Source organism: Melanotaenia boesemani, chromosome 21 (assembly GCF_017639745.1).
Source record: "Melanotaenia boesemani isolate fMelBoe1 chromosome 21, fMelBoe1.pri, whole genome shotgun sequence".
Lineage (NCBI taxonomy): Eukaryota > Metazoa > Chordata > Actinopteri > Atheriniformes > Melanotaeniidae > Melanotaenia > Melanotaenia boesemani.
In genome coordinates, this window is record NC_055702.1 from 26,815,423 (window position 1) to 26,837,291 (window position 21,869).

Here is a 21,869-nt window from a genome sequence, read left to right on the forward strand (position 1 = left end):
TCACCCTTAATCACTGGAACTTAAAATGACTGCACTGATTCACAGTGAATAGCTGACACTGACATCAATGTATGTGCTGAAAAAGAAAGAAGTTTGAAACATTTGCTCAATAAAAAAAGAAAATTTTCTTTACAGAGCTGTGCAAAAGTTTTGCACACCACGCTTTATGGCTGATAACTTTCTGGAAATCTTTGGGGCTCATCACAAAGACTGTTTTTTGTCTGTCAAACTTATCTTTGGTAGTTTTTATTAGATGCGACAAATGACATCCTTCTGCAACATGCTACTGGTAAAGTGCTTAATGATACCATTTAAATGAAACTCTGTCAAGCTGTCTGTTATCACACTGCTTTATTCCCTGAATTAGGTGCCTTTTTATTTGTTAAATTGTTCATAGGTTAGAGTTATGTCACAAGACACAACCCAGACTGCAAAGGATTGGCAGCTATTGGTCAACCTGGGCAAGCTACTGTTCCCAGACCCATCACTACAATATCTTTGCAAACAGACATTGTGATCCTATCAGAGGCTTCCGAACAGCTTGCCATGGTAGAGTTGACAGTGCTTTGGGAGGACTGGATGGAGGAGGCTTTCGAAAAGAAATATGCCAAATATCAGGACCTCGTGGAAGAATGCCGGAGACAGGGGTGGCAAGCCTGTTGTCATCCTGTAAAAGTTGGCTGCAGAGGCTTTGCAGATCCCTCATGGCTGCAACTCTACACTGTACTGGGCTTAAGTGGGCCAGCAAAGGGGACAGTCATCAGGGCTGTAACTGACATAGCTGAGAGAGCTTCCAGATGGCTGTGGATAAAGAGGGGTGAGCCGTGGTCTAATGCTGCTGGGATGCAAGCCAGGGTCTGATCAACCCTGGATGGGTCACCTGGGCGAGGGTGTATGAAATTGTGAGATCTAAAACACCTAATGAACCCATGATACATCACTGATGATGCATCCCAGTGCCAGGTGCCAGTGAACAATGGCCAGCTACCTGACAACATGCCATATCATTAGATGCTATTTAAAAATTATTGGTATAGAGAAGAAAATAAAATGGCTTTTTCCACAACAGATATGACTTGTTATAACAGGAAAACATACACCACGATACAAACAAATCAAATTAATTTAGTGTCCCAGTAATTTAGAACAACACCATGTTAGCATTCAAATTTACAAAAAATCTAAACATACTGGAGTGAAATATACCTGAAATCCTAATTATTACACTTTGGTCAACTGATGATATGACATACAAAAATAACTGCTGTGAAAATGATCTGAGTAAAGCCAAACATGGCCTATAAACACACACATGTGTTTTCTATTTTTCTGGTTAATTACAGCTAATTTCCTCACCTGTCACACCTGCATCCACCATTATTACAGTGTGTTATAGACTCATTTGGCTCTTGATAAGGTGGTGTCAGAAAGCATTTCTGTGGCTGATCTGTTTATATCTTTAAACTGCAAATTCACTAAAAGTGAAGAGGCCTCACATTGTACAGAAGAAAAAACAAGCATTACGCTTCACAGTTTACTTGCAATAGTTAGTTTTTAAGGTGGATCAAATATTCTACTAACCTTTAGTGGTAGCAATCTAAACACAGGAAAACATGCTGACAATGTGTGAAGCTGTGGTATTTGGTATAGAAATAGAAACCCCACTACTTGCCTTTGACTCATGTAGCTTGTTACGACCCAACTTAAGGGGTAGGGAAGGGTGTAACAAAGACACGGTGAGGACAGTTATTTCAAAATAAAAGCACATTTATTTACAATTCCCGTGCGAAGTGATGGACATCCTGTAACACAAAATAAGATGAGCTGGGGTTAGCGGACCTGCAGAAAGAAACAAACTAAAACCTATTCCAAACACACACCGAGTGCAAACGAAACACAACCGCCACTCGGTGGTGAAACTAAAAACCCAAACAAAAGCAACAGGCCCATAACTAAAGTGACCGTCGTCACAACACAATAAAACGCTAACCTAGCCCAGCTCTAACACAAACACAAAGTAAACTTAACTCAACACTTAAACACCTATTGTGGAAAGGAGGTGGTCGCGACACACACACACCCGGTGCACAACATGAGGGGGAGAGCGGCCGAAGCCTTTCTGGCATCTCCCCCCCTCCCAGACCTGCCTCGGCTGCAGCCTTTTCAGCCTGAGCTGTCCCGTGAGCTGCAGCCTGACTGGTCCAGAGGGGTGCCAATCACACAGGGGCGGGGACCAAGGCGCTGGCCCTGGCCACTCCTGGCAGCGCTCTGCCGCCCCTAATTATAAACAACCGGCCACAGCTTGGCCTCGACAAGCAGGGCCGTAACACACCCCCCCTTAAGTGTCAAAATCCTCACAAGGATTTTAACATAGCTGTAGTTTAATTCCATACATACTATTTCCTTCTCAACGGGAATGATTTTATTTTACAAGGTTTTTATGTTGCATGTGGTCTACAGGGATATTTTTCACTTGGCATCAGTGAGCAGCGATGGGACATGTGGGATTATGGGAGTCCTGTATAATAATCTACAGAGCAGCGGCACAATAATGAGAACATAAATCATGGCCAGAGCTTCATGTCTTTATGCTATTCCACAAAGCGCTGCTTCATAAATGTTATTCACTGAACTAACAAAATCACAAATGCTTGGTGTTAAAAACTGGCATGAAATTACAGGAAAAATGTTATTATTTGGTTCATGCTGTAGGTTTTTCTTTTTTTTATATTTGAAGAGTTATGTCCTACTTCATGCCTTTATATAGTTAAGCTCAGCGTCTGTTCTTTTACCCAGTAATACATACATGAAAACAGTGTAATAGTGTCAAAGAGATGATATATCACCTATCCAGTAGTTGCATCATCTCCTCGTACTTCTGGATGACTCTGACTCCTTCTGCAGACTCCAGGCACCTTTAGATAAGACGACAGTTTACAACCTATGCAAACATTATTTGCAATATTCTTATGCATTGTTTTTATTAGGCTCAGAGTAATTTCATTTACACGAATACCATTGGAAAAGCTTGATCACATCACATTCAATTTTTAATCTGATTCATATTTCAAGCAAGTGAGGAGACTCACGGGTAGGAAAGGTGTCTGAACTTGAAGAAGAGGGCCTGAATGCGCTGCTGTAGCTCCTGGGCCCATCTCAGCCCTCCAGCTACTGCTGGCATATTCTTATTCACTGGGGCTGAGCCTGAGGAGATCCAACATGTGAATCATTACACAGAATTACAAAGATAAAAATGTATGCAAAGTGTGGTCACCATTGGGCAAACAAAATAAGTACGTAAGTACATCTCCTTTAGCTAGCATACATTAAGAGAGGCTGTTTTTAAAAATTTTGTCTAATGTCAAGTTTGTGTGTGTGTGTTTCTGTGCAAGATCATCAGAAAGCTGCTTTCACAACCAAGAGCAGAACACTTTGCTCATCCTAGAGATGACATTTTATTTTAGTAAATGCCCAAGAAGATGGATGGAAATGATTCAGAATGCCAAGAGGATCACAGTGTTTTGCTAAGGGCAGAAGAGGATTGTGGATCCAGTCCAGTAAAAGACCAAACTGCAGGACCAAGAGCCCTAAATCCAGCAGTTTAGGGTATAGCTTTTGAGATATTTTGAGATATTTATTGTAATAAGATTTGCACAGACTTGAAATGACCTTCATGTTGTGGAAGAAATTTTACTTATTATGCTCTATATATAATATTATAATCACACCTATAATTACTTCCTTTGCTATATTCATTCATAAATTGTATTTACACTGATTGTTAATATATTACACTTTTTTACATTGTACATTTTTACTCATCATGCTTTTACTCACTTTTAAGGTTTATTCTCTTCAAATACATGCTTTGTTAAAAGTCCACTATGAGGGTAAGATGACCTTTATCTGGTCCTTCCTTAGACACTTAGACTGGTTCTGGTGGAGACACAACTATGTGAGGTTGTTTTGACACCAGCTATTGGAGTTGTGTGTCCACCCAAGGTCTTCAGGAAGGAGGATTCTTTCTACAGCAATGTATAACTATTGTTTTTCCTCTTTCCTCCCCAGAGTCTCTCTCAACTTCACGCAAGTCGGGATGACCACTCTCATTACTTGCAAGTAATTCTGTATTCAATACTTCTTGGTTGGTGGTAGTGCCATAAAGGATGTAATTGCAGTAATCTATGCAGGATGTTATGAAGGGGTGAAAGAGAGTTTCAGCTGCAGGGAAAGAGAAAGATGATGTTTTTAAGAAGATGGAAAGCTGTTTTACTAACAAGTCTAATGTGTTGGATTACGGTGAGTTTAGTATCAAAGATAAAGCTGAGGTTCTTGCATAGTGTGACATAGCGGCGTTTTCAAATGACAGATGGAAACCTTTGACTGTAGAAGTGAGAAAATCAGGATCAATGCTGAGAATGTCAGAATAACTGAAGTTAAGTTTGAGAAACATATTTCCCATCCAGAGACTAATATTAGAGAGACAGTTTGAAAGAGTAGAAGAAGAGTAGAAGTAGTAGTGGTCTGAGGCTTTTCAGATTTTGTGAATATGTAAAGTTGAATGTCATCAGCGTAACAGTGGAGACGGAGAATGTGATGATGAATAATCTGACCATGGGGGAGGAGGTAGAGGATGTAGAGGAAAGGACAAAGCACCAAACCCTGGATGACACCTTGGGGCAGGAGGGCAATTGAAGAGGAGCAGTTTTGGTGGAGATGAACTGTTTCCGGTCTGCAAAACTACTGTCACCAGATCTCAATCCAACAGAGCAGCTTTGGGATGTGGTGGAACAGGACATTCTCATCATCACAACTGTGTGATGTTTTTATGTCATTATGGAGCAAAATCTCCGAGGAACGTTTCCATCACCTTGTTCCATCTATCACACCAAGAGTTAAGGCAGTTCTGGAGGGAAAAGGGGTCCAACCTGGTACCAGAAAGGAGGCCCAGATAAAGTGGTTGTTGAGTATAAATGTCAGATTGAAACTGGGAGGAGCAATGCTCATATTTACATTTTACATAGTTGTACAATGTTGACCTGATTTGAACAACAAATCCCATAGAACAGCAGGAAGGCTGTTAATGTAATTCTTTGTATATTGCTACATAATTCTGTATTTTGTCTGGATGTGTGTGCAGTGTGAGTGTGTTGAAGGGTTTTAAAGTCAGCAGTTTTTCAGATCTTGCTCTTTTTTAATTAATAAGTTTTAAAATCAAGACCATTCAAAGTTTAATCCTTTTAACAACTTTCAATGTCCTCCAGGCGTTTTAATGGATCTCACTGTTCACTGAGCTCAGACTTATTTCCTTAAGAATTTTCCAAACTATTTTTTGTAAGAATCATGGTTAGACAGAGGTGAATCGAAGGCCTCTACCACCCTTCTGATTCAAATAAAAACGGCCTGGATCACTGAAATCAAAAGAAACATACTTACTTTTATTGCCATCAATCATGTTAGTGTGTGAGACTTATCTTTGATTATGATGAATGGGAGTAGAAAGTGGTGTGTAACACAGTCATTGTTCTGAGTCTCACCCAGCTCCTCAGCAGCTCGCATGTGTTTGTTGTAAAGGAGTTTGCAGCAGTCCAGCTCTTGGTCAAACATGGACATAAGAAAAGGGTATCTGCTCAGAGCGTCAGCAGCAACTAATGAACGCTCCAGCAGGGAGCCAAACATATCCACAACCTGCAAACAAAGACTTCAGTGTGACTGTTCATCTGTTTGTTTTATTCATTTTTGTGAGAAATGGAGATTATGTTTACATGACCTTAAAGGCCTGAGGCGTGATCAAAAGCCTGACACAAGATAGCTCCGTCGCCGCTCTGTGTCATCCACCTTTAGTTTGAACTGCCTCATGTCTTCTTCAAAGTCCTACAGGGGAGATAGCTCAGTGAGACCGACAGCCAAAAGAACACACCGCTTTGCAAGCCAACACAAAGTCAGCACATCATTTTTTTCCCTTTTCAAATCTCACCAACTCAAAGCCATTCAGCCGAAAATGCCGACCATTTCTTACAAGGAAAGTAAATTGCTTTTACAGTCGTGATTTCAAACATCTCAGTTAAAGTGCTACACAACAGTCCAAAAGAAAAAAAAAAGCATCTGTCATGAAAAATAATTTGCTCCACTACAAGGAGTGACCAGCTGTGGTGTCTGCCAAGCCGAGAGGTGTTCAGGGATAAAAACTAATATGAGCTTGTAGCCTCTCATTTAAAAAAGACCTGTGAAAACTGACTGAGAAAAGAAGTCTAAAGAAATAAAGTGAACAAAACCCACATGCACTGAATGATTTTAATAATACTAACCAGGTTGCTGATGTCTAAGTGTAGAGGACTAAAATGAAACTCAAATGAGAAATGGAGTTAAATGCTGGGATCCCATTTAAAATGGGTTTTGAGTGCAACCAATGCAGTAACCAGAGGGCGCCAGCAGGGGGAGTGTAAGACCACTGAGCTGTGTAGCGAGGCACCCCTTTTCCTCACTCCAGTTAATGCACTCAGGGGCTGAGGAATGCTGGTGTCCGTGTGTTATTCAACTTATTCTCCCCCTTATCAGGTATGAACACTCTCATAATGACTATCTATGCCCGCAAGTGAGTAAATAAGTGTTAAACCTACCAAGGGTTACTTTAGCTTGATATGACTGTGTCTTTTAATGTGGTAAACTAAGTTGTGTATCTATGATGAACCACGTGTTGAGTTAGCATAATTAGCTTGAAGCTAACGGCGTTCTGTGCCAACCGAACCACTGTCTGTTGGGTTGTTGTAGTTAGTAAGACCCGTGGATTATCTGAGTACCTGTACTGCCATGTATGTATGTATCCATTGTGTTCTGTGTTTCATTTCTGTTAATTCTGTTGTGACGTATGGGTTAGCGGCCTGATACCTCTGGAAACAAGCCGAGTCACAGTATGTTCATTCTGGTTGCTATATGATATTTTAGTATGTTCATTCTGCTGAAAGGTTTGCAAATATTGGCATTATAGCTGTATTTAGGGTAAAATATGTGTCTACAGTTATTTGCAATGTATTTAATGCATTGACTCCAGTTAATACACGCAGGAGCTGGGGAATGCTGGTGTCCGTGTGTTTTTTAACTTATTCTCCCCCTTATCAGGGCGTTTAAATAGGCAGTCAGAAGGTTTCTCTGTGAACAATCTGTAAGTGTCCAAAAACTCTTGGTGAAGCTGCTGGACTTGCAAGCTAAGGGCTCGACCTTGTATGCCTCCAATCTCCACTTTCTCGAGCTTCATCAGATCCAACGCTGTTAACAGGATGTCCTGTGATGACGCAAAGGAGAATCAAACTCAGCTTAAGTTTCCCTGTGAAGAAAATGCCAACTTTCCACTAAACTGTCATACAAATTCAACATGAAAGTATAGCGATGCTCACCTTAATGCTTTTGACTCTGTTAACAAATCGATCAAATCTAGAGAAAACCAACAGCGGGGAGAAGTCCCATGGCTTGATCAAGCTTCCATTCTTCTGGTATTGTCTCAGATTGGCTCTACGGTCGTCGTAGGTGCTCTTAAACAGCTGCAGGATCTCCAGGCTCATCTGTACCCTCAGGAGACTTTCAGAAACCTCTTCTCTCAGAACCTCCTCTGCAATTAGATATGCCCGGGCCTAGTTTTTAAAAGACAGCAAAAAAATCAGCTTGGCTCATTTGAGTTTACAGTAAATATTTGCAGTGATGATGGCTAAGTGGATAAAGGCTTTACAGCTGATTTGTTCTAAGTGACATCAGTGGTTAGTAAGGATGGGGAATGAATTTCCAAAAAGATTTTTTTTTTTAACTTGTCCTGTCCAGCATCATAGCAGCAAAATGATAATCTGGTTGCTGTATCGTGCTGAACAAATTTGCTCTGCCAAGGGGAGGCCTATGGGTAAGGCTCCTCTTGATAATCTGATTAATTTATTTATTTATTTACTTTGAATCACGGAATCTATGTAATCTTGCTGGACCTGACCGGAGGGGACAGAAAGAGATGGAAAATAGCAAAAAGAGCAAAAGGGAAAGAAGAAAGGAGACAAAAAGATCAAAGACAGAAGGAAACGACCCTTCAATCCACACCATCACCAGACAACAAACTGTTACACCTGTACATGAACACACCAGAAAATTTCCTACAACTTTTACAAAAACAAACAAAAAATACACACACAGAAAAAACAGAGCTGCTAGTCATTAAAGGTCCCATATTATGCAAAATTCACTTTTTAATGGTTTTGGAACAGTCATACTGGTCCCCCCGCATGTGTAGGAGACCCGTAAGTGTGAAACTCTTTCAGGCGCTCTCTCTCCCCCCTGCTCCACCTCTAGGGAAGTAAGCGCTGAAATGAGCTTGTTTGAAAGCGTGTACGTTATGACGTCATAAGGGACAATAACCACTCCCCACAGAGCGATGGACCCGTCTACCGGCTCTCAAAGCCCGCCCTCTAAAAATCACCTAGCGCCCAGTGTTTTTCCCTCTTCGGCAACCCTCGTTAGCGGACATGGCTAAGCGACAGAAGCACTGTTCTGTTTGTGGCTGCATAAATGAACACGAAAACGTTTTTTTACTTCCATCCACTGAACCCACGAGGACTGAGTGGATTAATTTTATTTTTGGAGGAAATGTACCCGGAAAACTTCCAAAGGTTTTGCATGTCTGTGGCCAGCATTTCAAAGAGGACTGTTTCCACAACATGGGGGCATGGAAAGCAGGCTTCGCCAACCGTTTGAAGCTGAAGCCAGGTTCAATACCAACTGTCCGTGACACAGCTGGAGAGGTAAGAGCTGGCAGTTATTTTATCGTTTCGGCCTTATTAGTCTGATAGCTTGAAAATATATTAACCTGTCAATCACCTCATGACGGGCGATGCAATGGGCGGAGCCAACAGCTGAGCTGCTCCACCAGGGTTCCGCCCACCATAAACGGCACATTTCTGAAGCTGCTAAAAAGAGGGAGGTGAAGAGAAGCCGCTGCACTCAAACTGAGGGTCGATTTGTCCATACCATGGAGGAAATATTTCATTTAGATATTAATGAATGGTCTCAGATTGGGAATAAAGTGTATAATATGGGACCTTTAAGAGTTTTTAAATAATAACCAAATCAAAAAGACATAACAGCGACCAGATACTAACTCACAGGAAAAATAAAAAATAAAAAAAAAGAATTATCGCTTAGTATAAAAACCCACTGGACAACTCAGTGACTGTGTCAGCATGCAGAGCATGAGAAACAAGGAGTGATCAGTGATGAAGAGTGGTGAGTGAGATCATGCAAATGCGACCACGCCTCTATGGAGGTCAGAGGCAGACCAGGGCCAGAGACCCGGGCCCTCCGCAGCAGACCCCAGCTACCCCACCACGAAGACGACTCCAGCCCCACCCGAAGGGCGGCAGAGGAGAGCCCCAGCCAGAGCCCCCCCAAGTGGGCCAAGATCAGCAGCCCAAGCGAAGGGCCCAGGGCCCCAGGAGCCCAGAGATGGCCGCCCCACCCCCAAAGGCAGAGGGCCCGCAACATGCCTAGAAGGACCAGGCCCCCCCAGACAGGACATCCAGGCAGGCCCAGACCCCCCGGCACATACGGACCCCACCACCCCGGAGGGAGGAGGACCACCCCCGGGCACCAGAGCCCAGAACCCCCACCCAGCCCACCCCGGAATAGCCCGGCCGCCCAGCCCAGGACCGACGCCCACCATCCCAGGCGTCACCAGTTGCCTCACCCACCCCGCGACTCCAACCACTGGCCCCCACAGCCCCCAACAGGGCCAGACCCAGAGCCATCCCCACTGCAGAGCAGCCCGGCCCCACACCACGGGAAACCACAAAGAACCCCCAACCCCCAGTCACTCCCGGCCATTTCCCAACCTCCACAGCAACGAGGTCAAAGTCCTCCACCTACACTAAGTGATGGAACTAAGCACAGGGAACCAGAGGGAATGAGATTCAGCTAAATAGTTCTTTGAGGAGGCAGACATTGTCTCATTACTGATGTGGTCTACTAAGAGATTCCTAAACTGCTGAATACACAGATTATTTTTGGTTTTCCAGTTCACAAGGATAGTTTTCTTTGCAATGCATAATGCTGTACGTATCATGTGTGCAGAGTTAATTGCCATATTAATGTCACCCAAGTCACCTAGTAGACATAGTGCGGGGATTGTAGGAATATTACATTTAAACCATGTTGACACGTCCACACATACAGGTGTGCAGGACCACAAGGCATGGAGATAGTTGTCAGGTGTGTTTTCATTGCGGTGTGGGCTGATGTTTGATTGTGACAGACTCATCCTGAACCTCCTTTGTCCTGTATAATGAGTTCTATGCAGAATTTTGAATTGTATTAGTTGCATATTTGCAGGTGTTTAAATATATTTGTGACCATTTATCTTTATTAAAGTTACTGGATAAGTCACCCTCCCATTTTGAAGTTGGAAGACAGATTGAGTCTTCTAGTTTAGATAATAGTCTATATGTTTTTGATAATAGCTTTGGGGCATTGAGATTCATGAATTCTGCCACCCTAATAGGTAGCTGTAAGTTTAATTGATTAATGGTATATTTTTTTTACATATAATAGATTTAAGCTGGTGATATTCTAAAAATGTTTTGCTACTGATTCCATATTGTGAAGTGAGAATATTAAATAATAAGAAGTTTCCATTTTCTATTATATGTTCTAACTGTTTTATTCCTTTATTTTTCCATTGAGTAAAATTGATAAGCTTTTTGTTTTGCAGGATGTCAGGGTTGTTCCAGAGGGGTGTAAACTTACATGGAAAAAGTGAAGATTTGGTTATTTTTAGAAATTCCCACCAAGCCACTAAAGAGGAACTGATATTGATGCTTTTAAAACACTTGTGTGTTTTGATGGTTGAGCTGATGAATGGCAGGTCAGAGATAAACACATCCTCACACAATGCTTGCTCTACATCTAACCATGTTTCATCCAGACTGCTAGGTTTAAGCCATTTGGAGATATACTGCAGCTTGTTAGCTAAGAAAACATGATTAAAGTTGGGTAGCTCCAATCCACCTCTATCTTTAGTCTGTTGTAAAGTTTTTAGACAAAAAGGTTTTTAAGTAAGTAATAGTTTGTAATGTCCTGGTAGCCACAAGGTGGCCTTGTTTTACCAAGCTGTTTTCCAAGCACCAGCAGAAAAAGAAACAAGAGGAGTGCTTCACATTTGCTGGGTTTGTGGTACAAAGTGTGAGGTGTTGTGAGATTGGATGCTAATGGAGAATAATTATAAGAAACATGCAGAGACAGCTACTAACAAAAAGTTCTGTGTGGAACTCCTTCCATCCAACAGAAGGTCCATCCAGAAATCAGCAGTAAATGGCAGGTTTGTCACCAGATGAAGTTTGATGTTAGACAAACACCAAACAGTGGACCTCATGTCAAAGATTATAGCTAAAGACATGTTTCCATCAGTTTGATTAAAGGTTTAAGTTTCTGGGTTTTAATAAACTGTAAGCCATAATCATCAAAATTATAACAAATAAATGCTTGAAACATCTTCCTTTGGATGTAATATATCTATATAATATATTAATTTACCTTTTTAAGTTCAGTTACTGAAATAAATTAAGTTTTGTGCAATATTATATTTTTTTTTACTTTCACCTGTAAGATGATACAAACATCATTACAAGGTTAATGTGTATTCTTTTTTCCACCCAACATACTTGTTTTTCAATTGATTACCAATTATAGGTCACGAGAACATCATAACCACAGTGCAACATGGTGGTGGCAGTATTATGCTTTGGGGTTGCTTTTTTTCAGATGGAACTTGGATTTAAGTCAAAGTGGAGGGAATTATGAACAGTATAAAGCAAGAGATGCCTCATAAAACTATTAGTTTAAGGTTGTGCACACTTAAGCAACCAGCTAATTGCATTTTTTTCAACTGAACTTTACAGATTACAAGTCATATAAACACAAAGGAAAAGTTTGGAAATTAATTATTGTGGTCTCTGTATTTAAAGACAAAAAAGGGCACTTTAACAGGGGTGTGTTTACTTATATCCATAGAATGTGCTGTGGCTTTTTGCCATGGACTACATACCCATTTGACTCACTATGTTGGTAACTTGGGAAGGGACATCTATGAGAGCCTGAAACACAATTTGCCCCAGGCTTGCCTAACTATTTTTTTCAAGCCCTAGTGCCTGACAGCTCTTTCTTGGGAGAAAATTCCTGGCACAGTATTTGTTTTTGACAGACGTTTGCTTCGAGGTGGGGGAAAAAAAAAAAAAAAAAACAACTAAACAATAAGAAATTCAACAGCATGAGCAATGAAAAGTTTCCATGACTGAGAGAAAGAAAGAAAGAAAGAAAAAGCATCCGGCTCAGAGAAAAACTTCTGAAAAACCAGGAACAAACAGCACCACCAACCTTCTATGAGGTGACAGGTGATCTCTTGTAAGTGCAGTTCAGAAGTGTCACAGTCTGACAGCTCTGCAGTAAAAATGATGAAACACAAAAACAAAAAGCTGACCTGCTGTATGAGGAGGTTGCAGGTCTCCTGCAGCAGAACGACAAGGCGTGCTGGGGTGTTGTAGTGTCTGGAGCTGGTCCACACCAGACATACTGTGTGCATCAGAGGTCGGATTTGACCTTTGATATCAGGAAACTCCACATTCTCCAAGTCTTCAAACAGACACTGTAGTGGCTTCAGGCAGATGTAAATGTCCTCTGCCTGCTCCAAAGCTGCCAGGTAGAGACATGGTTTAAAAATAACCTATTTTTCATCATCTCATTTCTACTTTCACTCACCAAAAAAAGGAGAAAAAATGGATAAAGGCTTTAGACTTTAGGAATTCATTACCTGCAAGGACGTCCTGTCGCATCTTCATAAAAGCTGGAGAGTAGCTGCTCTCCACAGCCTCCAACAGCACTGCCATCTTATTTATTTTTGAGGAGTTTAACTGGGAATGGATGGACTCCAAATCTGCATATCTGTAAATGAAAAAAAAACGTACAGCACAAAAAGGTTTTTATCACATTTGTTGAAATATTCAGGATTAAATTGCACCAACTGTTTGTAAGTCCATCAGTGTTTGTGGGATGTTTTTAGAAAAAGCCCTCATAGTTCCAACAATATATATAATTGTGCCAATATCAAACACACTGTAGGAGTTTATTATTAAAAACTCAGGGGAAAAAGTTTGTCACTGCATGTCCAAAAAATACAGAAGTTCAGGGTGAGATAAAATGGGGAACATCAGCAGAATAATAGGGGATAAATCTGAAGTAATCATAGGAAAATGAGCATCAAAGATTCAGTCAGCAATGCACCTTTATGAGCTGTCTGTGAAATGAACAACAGCTAAACATCTGGATCATATCCTCACAGATGTATGACTGGAACCTGACTGATACAAATAAACCAGACTGGTTGACCTTGAATGGGATGCCATCCTACAGCTAAATGTGACCAGACTGGTGACCAGCATGAGGAGGAGGTACCATGCTGCTGTGGATGTGTTTGTCATACGACTGAGGTCCCTGACAGAGGAAAATAAACAAAGTGTAAAAACAGCTGATATATAGTCTGTCAACAGAGGCACAATCCTTACAGGTTATACCTGGTAAAGGTGACCAACCAATACGACACCATCTGGTGTTATTAAAGAGGAAAAAAATTTAAATTTGGATTTTAAAAAACATTCTGCAAAACCGCTCAGATTTGATTGAATTGGTTTTTTGTTTTTTGTTTTTTGTTTTTTTTTGTTTGTTTTTGAGACCAGTGGTGTGACCTGGACGTTTTTTCTGTACAGTGTACGGTATGTTGACTACACATCCAAAACTGTATTGAACTCATTCAGTAATTATAATGGAATATTTCCTTACCTTGTTTCATGTGTGCATATATTATATTATTTCAGGGTGATCAATCAGGTGCCACAAAGACAGAAAAATCTAAGGCAGATCAGTGGTTTAGTGAGCTGATACACACTTGCTTATCAGTTTTTGCTTTTGTTTTGTTTTTGTTTTTTTGTGCACAAACATTAGAAAACAGCATTTTATTATCCGATTTTTTTTTTTTTGCCTCCATAGTAACGCTATGTTTGCATTAATCAGGCTGTTGCTGAGGGGACATGGCCGGCCTGGAGGTCCAGGACATCCCTCTGTCTGTCTAAATCCTGAATGACAACCATTGTTCTTCATCAGGCTTTTGTTTGAGTTGTGGGGGAAACTTGCAAAAATCACAGTGTAACAAGGTAAAACAATTAAGGTGACAAATGACTTCTGTGTTAAAAGACCATACAACCCCCACCGACCCACCCACCCCAGAAACAAGGAAGCTTCAGAATGTGAATAATACTGCTGCCCTAAAATTCAAGATGAACCAATATGTCTAAAATAAAGTAAAAAAGATACAAAGATATAGCAAAGATATCTAAGGGAAAGGGGATGTATGTCACCACATTGGGCAGATGATTTGATCTGATACCGTGTAAAGAGCTGAAAAGTCTGTTGAGCTTTGGCTGTTCAGAATTGTGTAATTGTCACAGCTTTCCACAAGATGGCGACATTGCACTTAACACAGGTCAAAGACTTGTTCTAGCAAGTGGTTGACTGTCTTTAAAATAAGTCTGTTGTAGATTTGAAGGCAAAAAAGGAAAGGAAGCTGAAGGTTCAGACTCAGTTGTGGTTAATCTTCTGCAAAAAAAAAAAAAAAAAAAACAGCAAGTTTGGCAGGTATGCTAGTGTTTTTCCTCTCATCTGAGTGAGGACCAAACCAGACAACAAAGTACATCTTTCTCAGTATTTTGAAGTGAAATATGGAACAGGATCAAACGTTTGCTTTGTTGTCTTTTGTCTCATGGAGATCCACATTACAATGGGCCGTTTCCAAAGAAGGTGTGCATGTGAATGAGTATGTACGTGTGTGACCAAAGCAGGAGGGGGAGGTCATTGTGTAGAATCAGTGACTAAGGAGGGTTCAGTTCCTTGGAAAGACTTTGAAGATTAAGATGACAGAGCGAAGAGCAGACTTTCCATTTCAGAATGAAAGACCTGCCTGGTCAGTGATATGACAGCTGCTGGCTGTGTCCAGCTCGGGGTCTGCACACAGGAATACATAAAGCAGGAATGCTTTCTTCACCACAATCTTTAGATCAGCTGGGAGAATGGGAGTAAGGTGGAAGTAAACAGCAGCAAGGACGGGACTTTGATGTTGCTGATCAGCTTTTAATAACTGATTGTGGTCAACATAATGGATCCATCCATTAAAGTTTCATATTTAAATGTGTCTGCAGCTCTCTGAAGATAGCTTCACCTGCAGTTTGAAGTGAAATCAAAGAAATTTACATAAAGTTGCTAAAGCACTGTTTGAATTTGATGTGAACTGGACTTGAAAAAAAAATTCCCTTATTTGTTTCTGCCAGAACACATTGAATCAAATAAAACTTACTTATGAAGCAGTTTCCATACAAAGGCAGCACAAAGTGCTTTTAAAAAAAAAACAATTTTTGAATATATATAAAACCTTCACATACTGAAGTATAAAACATCAAAGTTTAATAACACACACCTGATCAGCAACATCAATCACCAGGAGCTGCCTCACCAATAACCACAGTTTGTGTCACCATAGGAACCGCCCAGATCAGAGCAGGCCGGGGCCAACACCTCAGCCAAGGCTGCTGTGCAGAACCCCCCCAACCACTCAACCAGGCCAATTTCCACAGCTGTGGGATTAGATTTGCGCCAAAAATATCAAGAAAGCCTCTCAGAATATCAAACAGAATATCGAACTGCCCTCTACTGGCTGGTGATGGAACTGCAGTTCATTTGTTGAGTCATTCTATGAAACGGGTGCCATTTCCACAGGTAATAAAATTATTCCACAGGAATAAAATATTTTAATATTACCTTTAATTTTAATTTTACCTATAATTATTCAGATATGGGACTCATTCTTGTAGCATCCCTGTCACGGACAATATGTACGCTAAAACCAATAATACATAAAAAAAAATTCTAAAAATTGTGTGTTTTCCTACCAGTAAAGTGTCCTGTATTAGACAATAATATTTGAAACATAATTCAAGTTTGAAACAACGTCACAGGTATATATGCTTCATAAGTACTACCCCTTCATAATGAAAAATGTGACAGGGGGTTCATTTCAACCTTAAATGGCTGCCAGTTTACTACATGGTAAGCTAGCTGACTCAGCATATCGGACTTCAATCAGAAATATCATTTTGTTTTCTTTAATATTGTTCTTTTTAAAGAAACAAAAAGGTTTCTTGTTCTTTGTTGCGTGACAGGGTGGTGACATCAAGCTTGACGGACCCCATCCAACCTATAATAACATCAAATATCAAATAATGTGGGAACTTGTCTGCTTTTGAACTTGGCTCACATGATGTCATTTTCTGTTTGTGATGCCTTGTATATGAGTATATTTTTTACACACTAAAAAGTAAGTGTGATGGGGGCATAAGTCATACTAAGGGACACTCTCAAATTGTATTTTTTTTTTAGGAAAATAATATTTAATTTTTTAATAAATATAGTTCATAGTATCTAGAATATCTATCTCATCCTGAAAACAATAAATATTTGTTAATATATATATATATATATATGTCACATGCTTGTTCCATGTGCTAATTACAGATGATGAAAGATTGTATTTTTTTCTTTTAATGAGCATTGCCTCTTATTATTTGATTAAGGACACATATCTTAATGGCTTGGAACTTTCTAAATATAGTGGGACTCATTTTTATGGATTTTTAGGGTGAATCCCATTTCACCCTTTGGCCCTACCCCTTAGCCCTTCCCCTTCATTTTGCGCGTTCACGTGAAGGGGTAGGGGTATCCCAATTCCTTTTAGGTAAGAGGGGTAGGGGTAAGGGGTAGGGCTATATACCCCTTCAAACGAAGATTTTTCAGAGGCACACTTGAAACGGAGGGGTATGAAAAATTTCCTGTTCTATATGAGAAAGCAAGTGTTTCTACACACATCACGCTTTCTTGAGGTGCAGGACAACACACTCGCACAAAAAAAAAAAAAAAAAAAAAAAAACAGCCACAGAGAATAGAGCGTATACCAGCACACACGATTAATTTTAATGGCATGCAAAATTCGTACATTACGTCCCACATATGCCTGTCGATAAGCAATAAGTCAATTAATTGCACGGTAACGAAAAAATGAGCGCAACAAGTTTGCCGCCGCGATAGTTTTCATTAGCCCCCCCCCCATCTTACTGCACCATAGACTGTGTATGACAACAGGTTTCACTATGCAGTATCTCGACTGAACGCTCTTGTGGAGTGATCTCTCTCATGTCATGTTTGACAGCAGCATGTAGCAGCACGAGACCGTGGTGAACCACTGTGCGAGCCGGTACGCTGCGTTTGTTTACAGGGCTACTCTCACGCATCGGCCGTTAGACTCGTGCATTTGAATGGCTTCTTACGCTCTCACGCTAAACCTCTGATTTCTCACGCTGGAATACACTTTAGGAGCAATGCCGGCTAATGGAGAGGTTCTATAGGATTCCCAGTGGGCCGCATTACTTTTGGGCTGGTGTCCCGGCTTATATGTCAAAAAGATGCAGCGTCGCGTTGCAGCAGCGGTTCGCTCACCGCTCATAGATCAGACTGACACGCAGTGATAAGGGAGATATTTCAGCTTCACAAACAGCAACGATGCACAATATAGTTTTTCCTAGTTTTTTTTTAAATACAGCCAGCAGTTTTGCTGGTTTTTCCTGTTTGAGCCCCATGTTTAATATTTTTTAATATATTTATTGTTTTTTTTTATTTAGTTTCTTCCAGTTCCTGTGTAAAATGTTCTTTAGTGACTGCTGATGACGTATGTGACTGTTGAAGGGGTGTCCCAATTCGTAGGGGTGGACTTTTCAGCCCTACCCCTTCTAGCTCCGTTTTAAGGGGTAAGGGGCAAGGGGTAGGGGTAAGGGGTAGGGCCAAAGGGTGAAATGGGATTGGGCCTTAATGTCATCAAATGTTCAGGACTCAAATGGCACCAGTTTCATAAAATGAGCCAGTTACATGCCCTCTACTGGCTGGTTATGGAACTGCAGTTAATTATTAGTGCCCTCTACTGGCTGATGATGGAACTGCAGTTTATTAGTTAGTGCCCTCTACTGGCTGATGATGGAACTGCAGTTTATTAGTTAGTGCCCTCTACTGGCTGATGGTGGAACTGCAGTTCATTATTTGGTGCCCTCTTCTGGCTGATAGTGGAACTGCAGTTTATTATATAGTGCCCTCTACTGGCTGATGGTGGAACTGCAGCATCAAATGCATCTGTTTTTTTTTCTTTCTTTCTTTCTTTTTTTGTTTGTTTTTTTTTTTTTTTTTTTTACTTTAAATCCTCCTTACATCTTCTTAAAGCCAGCTCAGTCTGTTTGAGTCTCCTCACCCCTTCTTTAGAACGCCAGAAAGGTTTCTGTTCTACTTTCGCCTTCTCACTTTTCCATCTTTCTCTTGCAGCAGTATTTTTCGTTGATCGACGATTTTTTTTTTAATTTTTAAAAAGGCAGAGCTTACACTGTTGCTCCAGAATAAGGTTGTTTTTGTCAAGACATCCTGCACAGATGTTTTCTTCTTTAACCATCAATGGTTCCTCCTCGCTTCTGTAGTTAATGGCGTCTGGTTTTTTTAACCTTCATTTTTAAAACACAAATATTGTGACGCAATTTATCAATTAGTTTTGTCTTTTTTTTTTCTCAGCTTTTTAACTTCGATTTCAGACTTGTTGAGACTGTCTTCTGCAGCAGATAGTTTCGATTTATACTCTGCGATCCTGTGTTGGTACTCTTTCAATTGACGATCGTAGCATTGCTTGTAGCTTTCTTTTTCTTAAAAAAGCTGTTTCTTCAAACTTTAAATTTAATCATTTTTTTCTCTGGTCAAATATGCATTTTTCTGGTTCAAGTCAGCAATTTTAAGAGAGAGTTTCTCTATTGTCCTTTTAAGATCTTTGAAAATAAGATGTCGGGATTCTTTAGCCATCTTTTTGTCCTGTTCTGTAGAATTCTATTCCTCGAATAAAACTTATGTGAATATGTGAAGGTTTAGAATGCTTTGTCTTGTCTTCACTTAGGTAATAAAGGCGCTCTTTCGGAGATGTCACAGGTGCCAAGATTCTTCAGACCACGCACATGCATCACTACTACTTCATTTTTTTTGTTTGTTTGTTTGTTTGTTTGTTTTGGGATTTTTTTTGTGTGTGTGTCTGTCATGCATGTGGATCAACTGAAGCTCACGTGACTGACGTACTGCAGGATCAACTTATCAGAATGCGCAAGCGCAGTTTTACAGCATCTAGCATCAATAAGAGGGGACGAACCTTGGTCGGTCCCACTATACTATATTATTATTACTACTATTAGTATCATTGTTATTTTTACTATTATTATTATTACTATTATTAACCTATACTATATTTATTATGTCTATAGGTCGCACAACCTGGACGAAATAGACCGTCCAACGAAACATCTGCAAATGTTTGGAATGAAAAGGAGGGAAAAATTGAGACCTTTCTTTTTATAATTATTATTATTTTATTTCTGTAATGCTTACATCTTCTGTTGAGAAATCATTACTGGAATCGCGACCATAAAATAAATAGGATGGAAGATAATATTCCTAAAAGAAATTTGAGCAAGTCATCAAGTAAGTTTATGTAAACACTGTTAGCAAAAAGGTAATAACTAGCTAAACTGGCTAATCAACTCAGCTCTTTCTAACAACAGAGAAGTCATCCACTGAAGTTAACCAGTATAGCACTGCAATTTGCTGGTGTTAAATGTCTCACTATGTAAATACATTATATGTTTTTCCATTTTTCAACCCAAAATTGCCCATTTCTAGCTTACTCTATGAACTCTCTGAAGTGCATTGCTATGCTGATGACTGCCAGATTTACTTGCCTTTAAAGAATAAGGATGGTTTCTTGGTTAGATCTCTCAGATTATTTAGAAGATATTAAAGCTTGGTTGGCCCTGAGTTTTTTTTAAACTTGAATGAGAAGAAAACAGAGGTGATTGTGTTTGGACTAAGTGGCCCCTGTAAAACCACCTCTGCTGATTTGGGACCCTTGACAGCACATTTTAACCTAACCATTACCAATCTGGGTTTTAAATAGGACAGTGACTTTAATTTGGACCACCAAATCAGGGCTGTTGATAAGTCTTGTTTTTATTATTTAAAGTGGGTGACAAAGGTTAAATCCTTTCTCTCTAGGCAGCACTTTGAAACTGTGATTCATGCTTTTATTTAATCATACTTGGATTTCTGTGACAGACTTTATGTTGAAGTGAGTCAGTCTTTATCGACGCATCTTAACAGGTAGCTATAAATTAGAAGCTATTACCCTTGCCCTGGCTTCCATTGGCTGTCTGTGCATTTTAGGGTTCATTTTAAACTTCTTATGTTTGTCTTTAAATTAGATCCCAACTGACTGATTGCCTGGCGGAATAAATCAGCCGATTATGGTTATTTTGAAAAGGGCTATAACGGCCAATATATTTATAATGACATTTAAAACAATGTTGTGAAATTAAGAATGTCTCAACATGTCTCCAGTTTCTTTGTCTAACTTCACCCCTATCCATCATATTTCCATCTATTGACAGATCACAATCATCATCATTTAGGTGGTGCAGCTATATGTGGAAACTCAGATGGTCCATCAGCCTGATGAGGATTTCAGCCTGTGCTGCAGTAGCTGAATTTTACACCACATTCAGTGTTACAGACGGTAAAATGGCAGAGTAGGTTGCACTATTAGAACAACTGTATCTCAGAAGGTTGAGGAGGGCTTGAATAGATTTTATTTTTGAATTCATGGATCTTTATTTTGATGTTACTCACCGCTCCATGGCCTGAACTCTGGGTTTTATATACTGATGAAGTAGCTGCTGCTTCAGGTCTGTGGACAGCAGGAAAAACATCAAAACTTCTGGTAAAATATAATTTCTAATTATTTTGTATAATTATTTTATAGTTTATAATACAATTTTATAGTTTTATAGTATTATAATTTTATAGTTTTTTTTTGAAGTTATAACAGAATAATATAATTCTGTTTATTCTGATTTATACCATGAGTGAAACTGAAAGACTGAAGACATTAAAAGTTATTTGCTGTATCAGGACTGAAATCCATCTTATCCAAGCTGTTGATGGATCTTTTAGTGGATTAAAAGATACAGTCCGTATTCCCGCCTCATGATGGAGAATCTGAACAAGTCTAGAGAGATGGTTTGGAACTCCAGGAAGCCTGAGCTCTGAAAAGAGATGTAATTCTACGGTTGTTTTTTTTTCTGTAAAGCTGAAACAATACCAAAAAAAAAAAGAAAAATTAACATTTTGTTCACATGAGCACTTAACAGCTGTGTCCATCAACCCAACTTAAAACATGAAATTAAACTTTTACTTTTATTTGTAGTAAGAATTCAAAATAATTTACCAGAATTAAAGCTGATCATTGTAAAAGGAAGTAAAGAGCTATATATTGCTTATTCTGTAAGGTTACAGGCAGCTAAAGGAAAATAAAAGCTCGGTAATGTCCACTGAAAAATGTCCACAAATGATTTTGTAGCATTAATAACAGTTAAAGCTGAAATAATTTGTTGCTTTTTAACTAAACAGTGAATTTGTCTTTTATTTTAAAAATGTTTGTGTTTACTTTAATACAAATTTACTCCAAGGCTTAAATAAAAGGAGAAAAGCATGAAGCCATCCTCACCACAGACGGGTCTGTGCTCAACTGAAACCAAAATGAAAATGTGGAAAATAAAACTTGAGGAGCACTTCCTAAAACTTCCACAAGGGGCAGTGATAAAAACCATATCGGGGCCAGAACAGAG

General features: G+C 39.7%; 1 protein-coding gene across 1 annotated transcript; it reads right to left on the bottom strand.

The window, feature by feature from the left end:
* Positions 1 to 3,085: 3,085 nt before the first annotated feature.
* dnah9 (dynein, axonemal, heavy chain 9) lies at positions 3,086 to 12,905 on the bottom strand. Its single transcript, XM_041973442.1, is given in 9 exon segments — positions 3,086 to 3,204; positions 5,538 to 5,712; positions 5,766 to 5,817; positions 5,819 to 5,874; positions 6,309 to 6,327; positions 7,134 to 7,282; positions 7,395 to 7,628; positions 12,500 to 12,742; positions 12,840 to 12,905. Coding segments are annotated over 9 exon segments (1,113 nt in total).
* Positions 12,906 to 21,869: the final 8,964 nt, after the last annotated feature.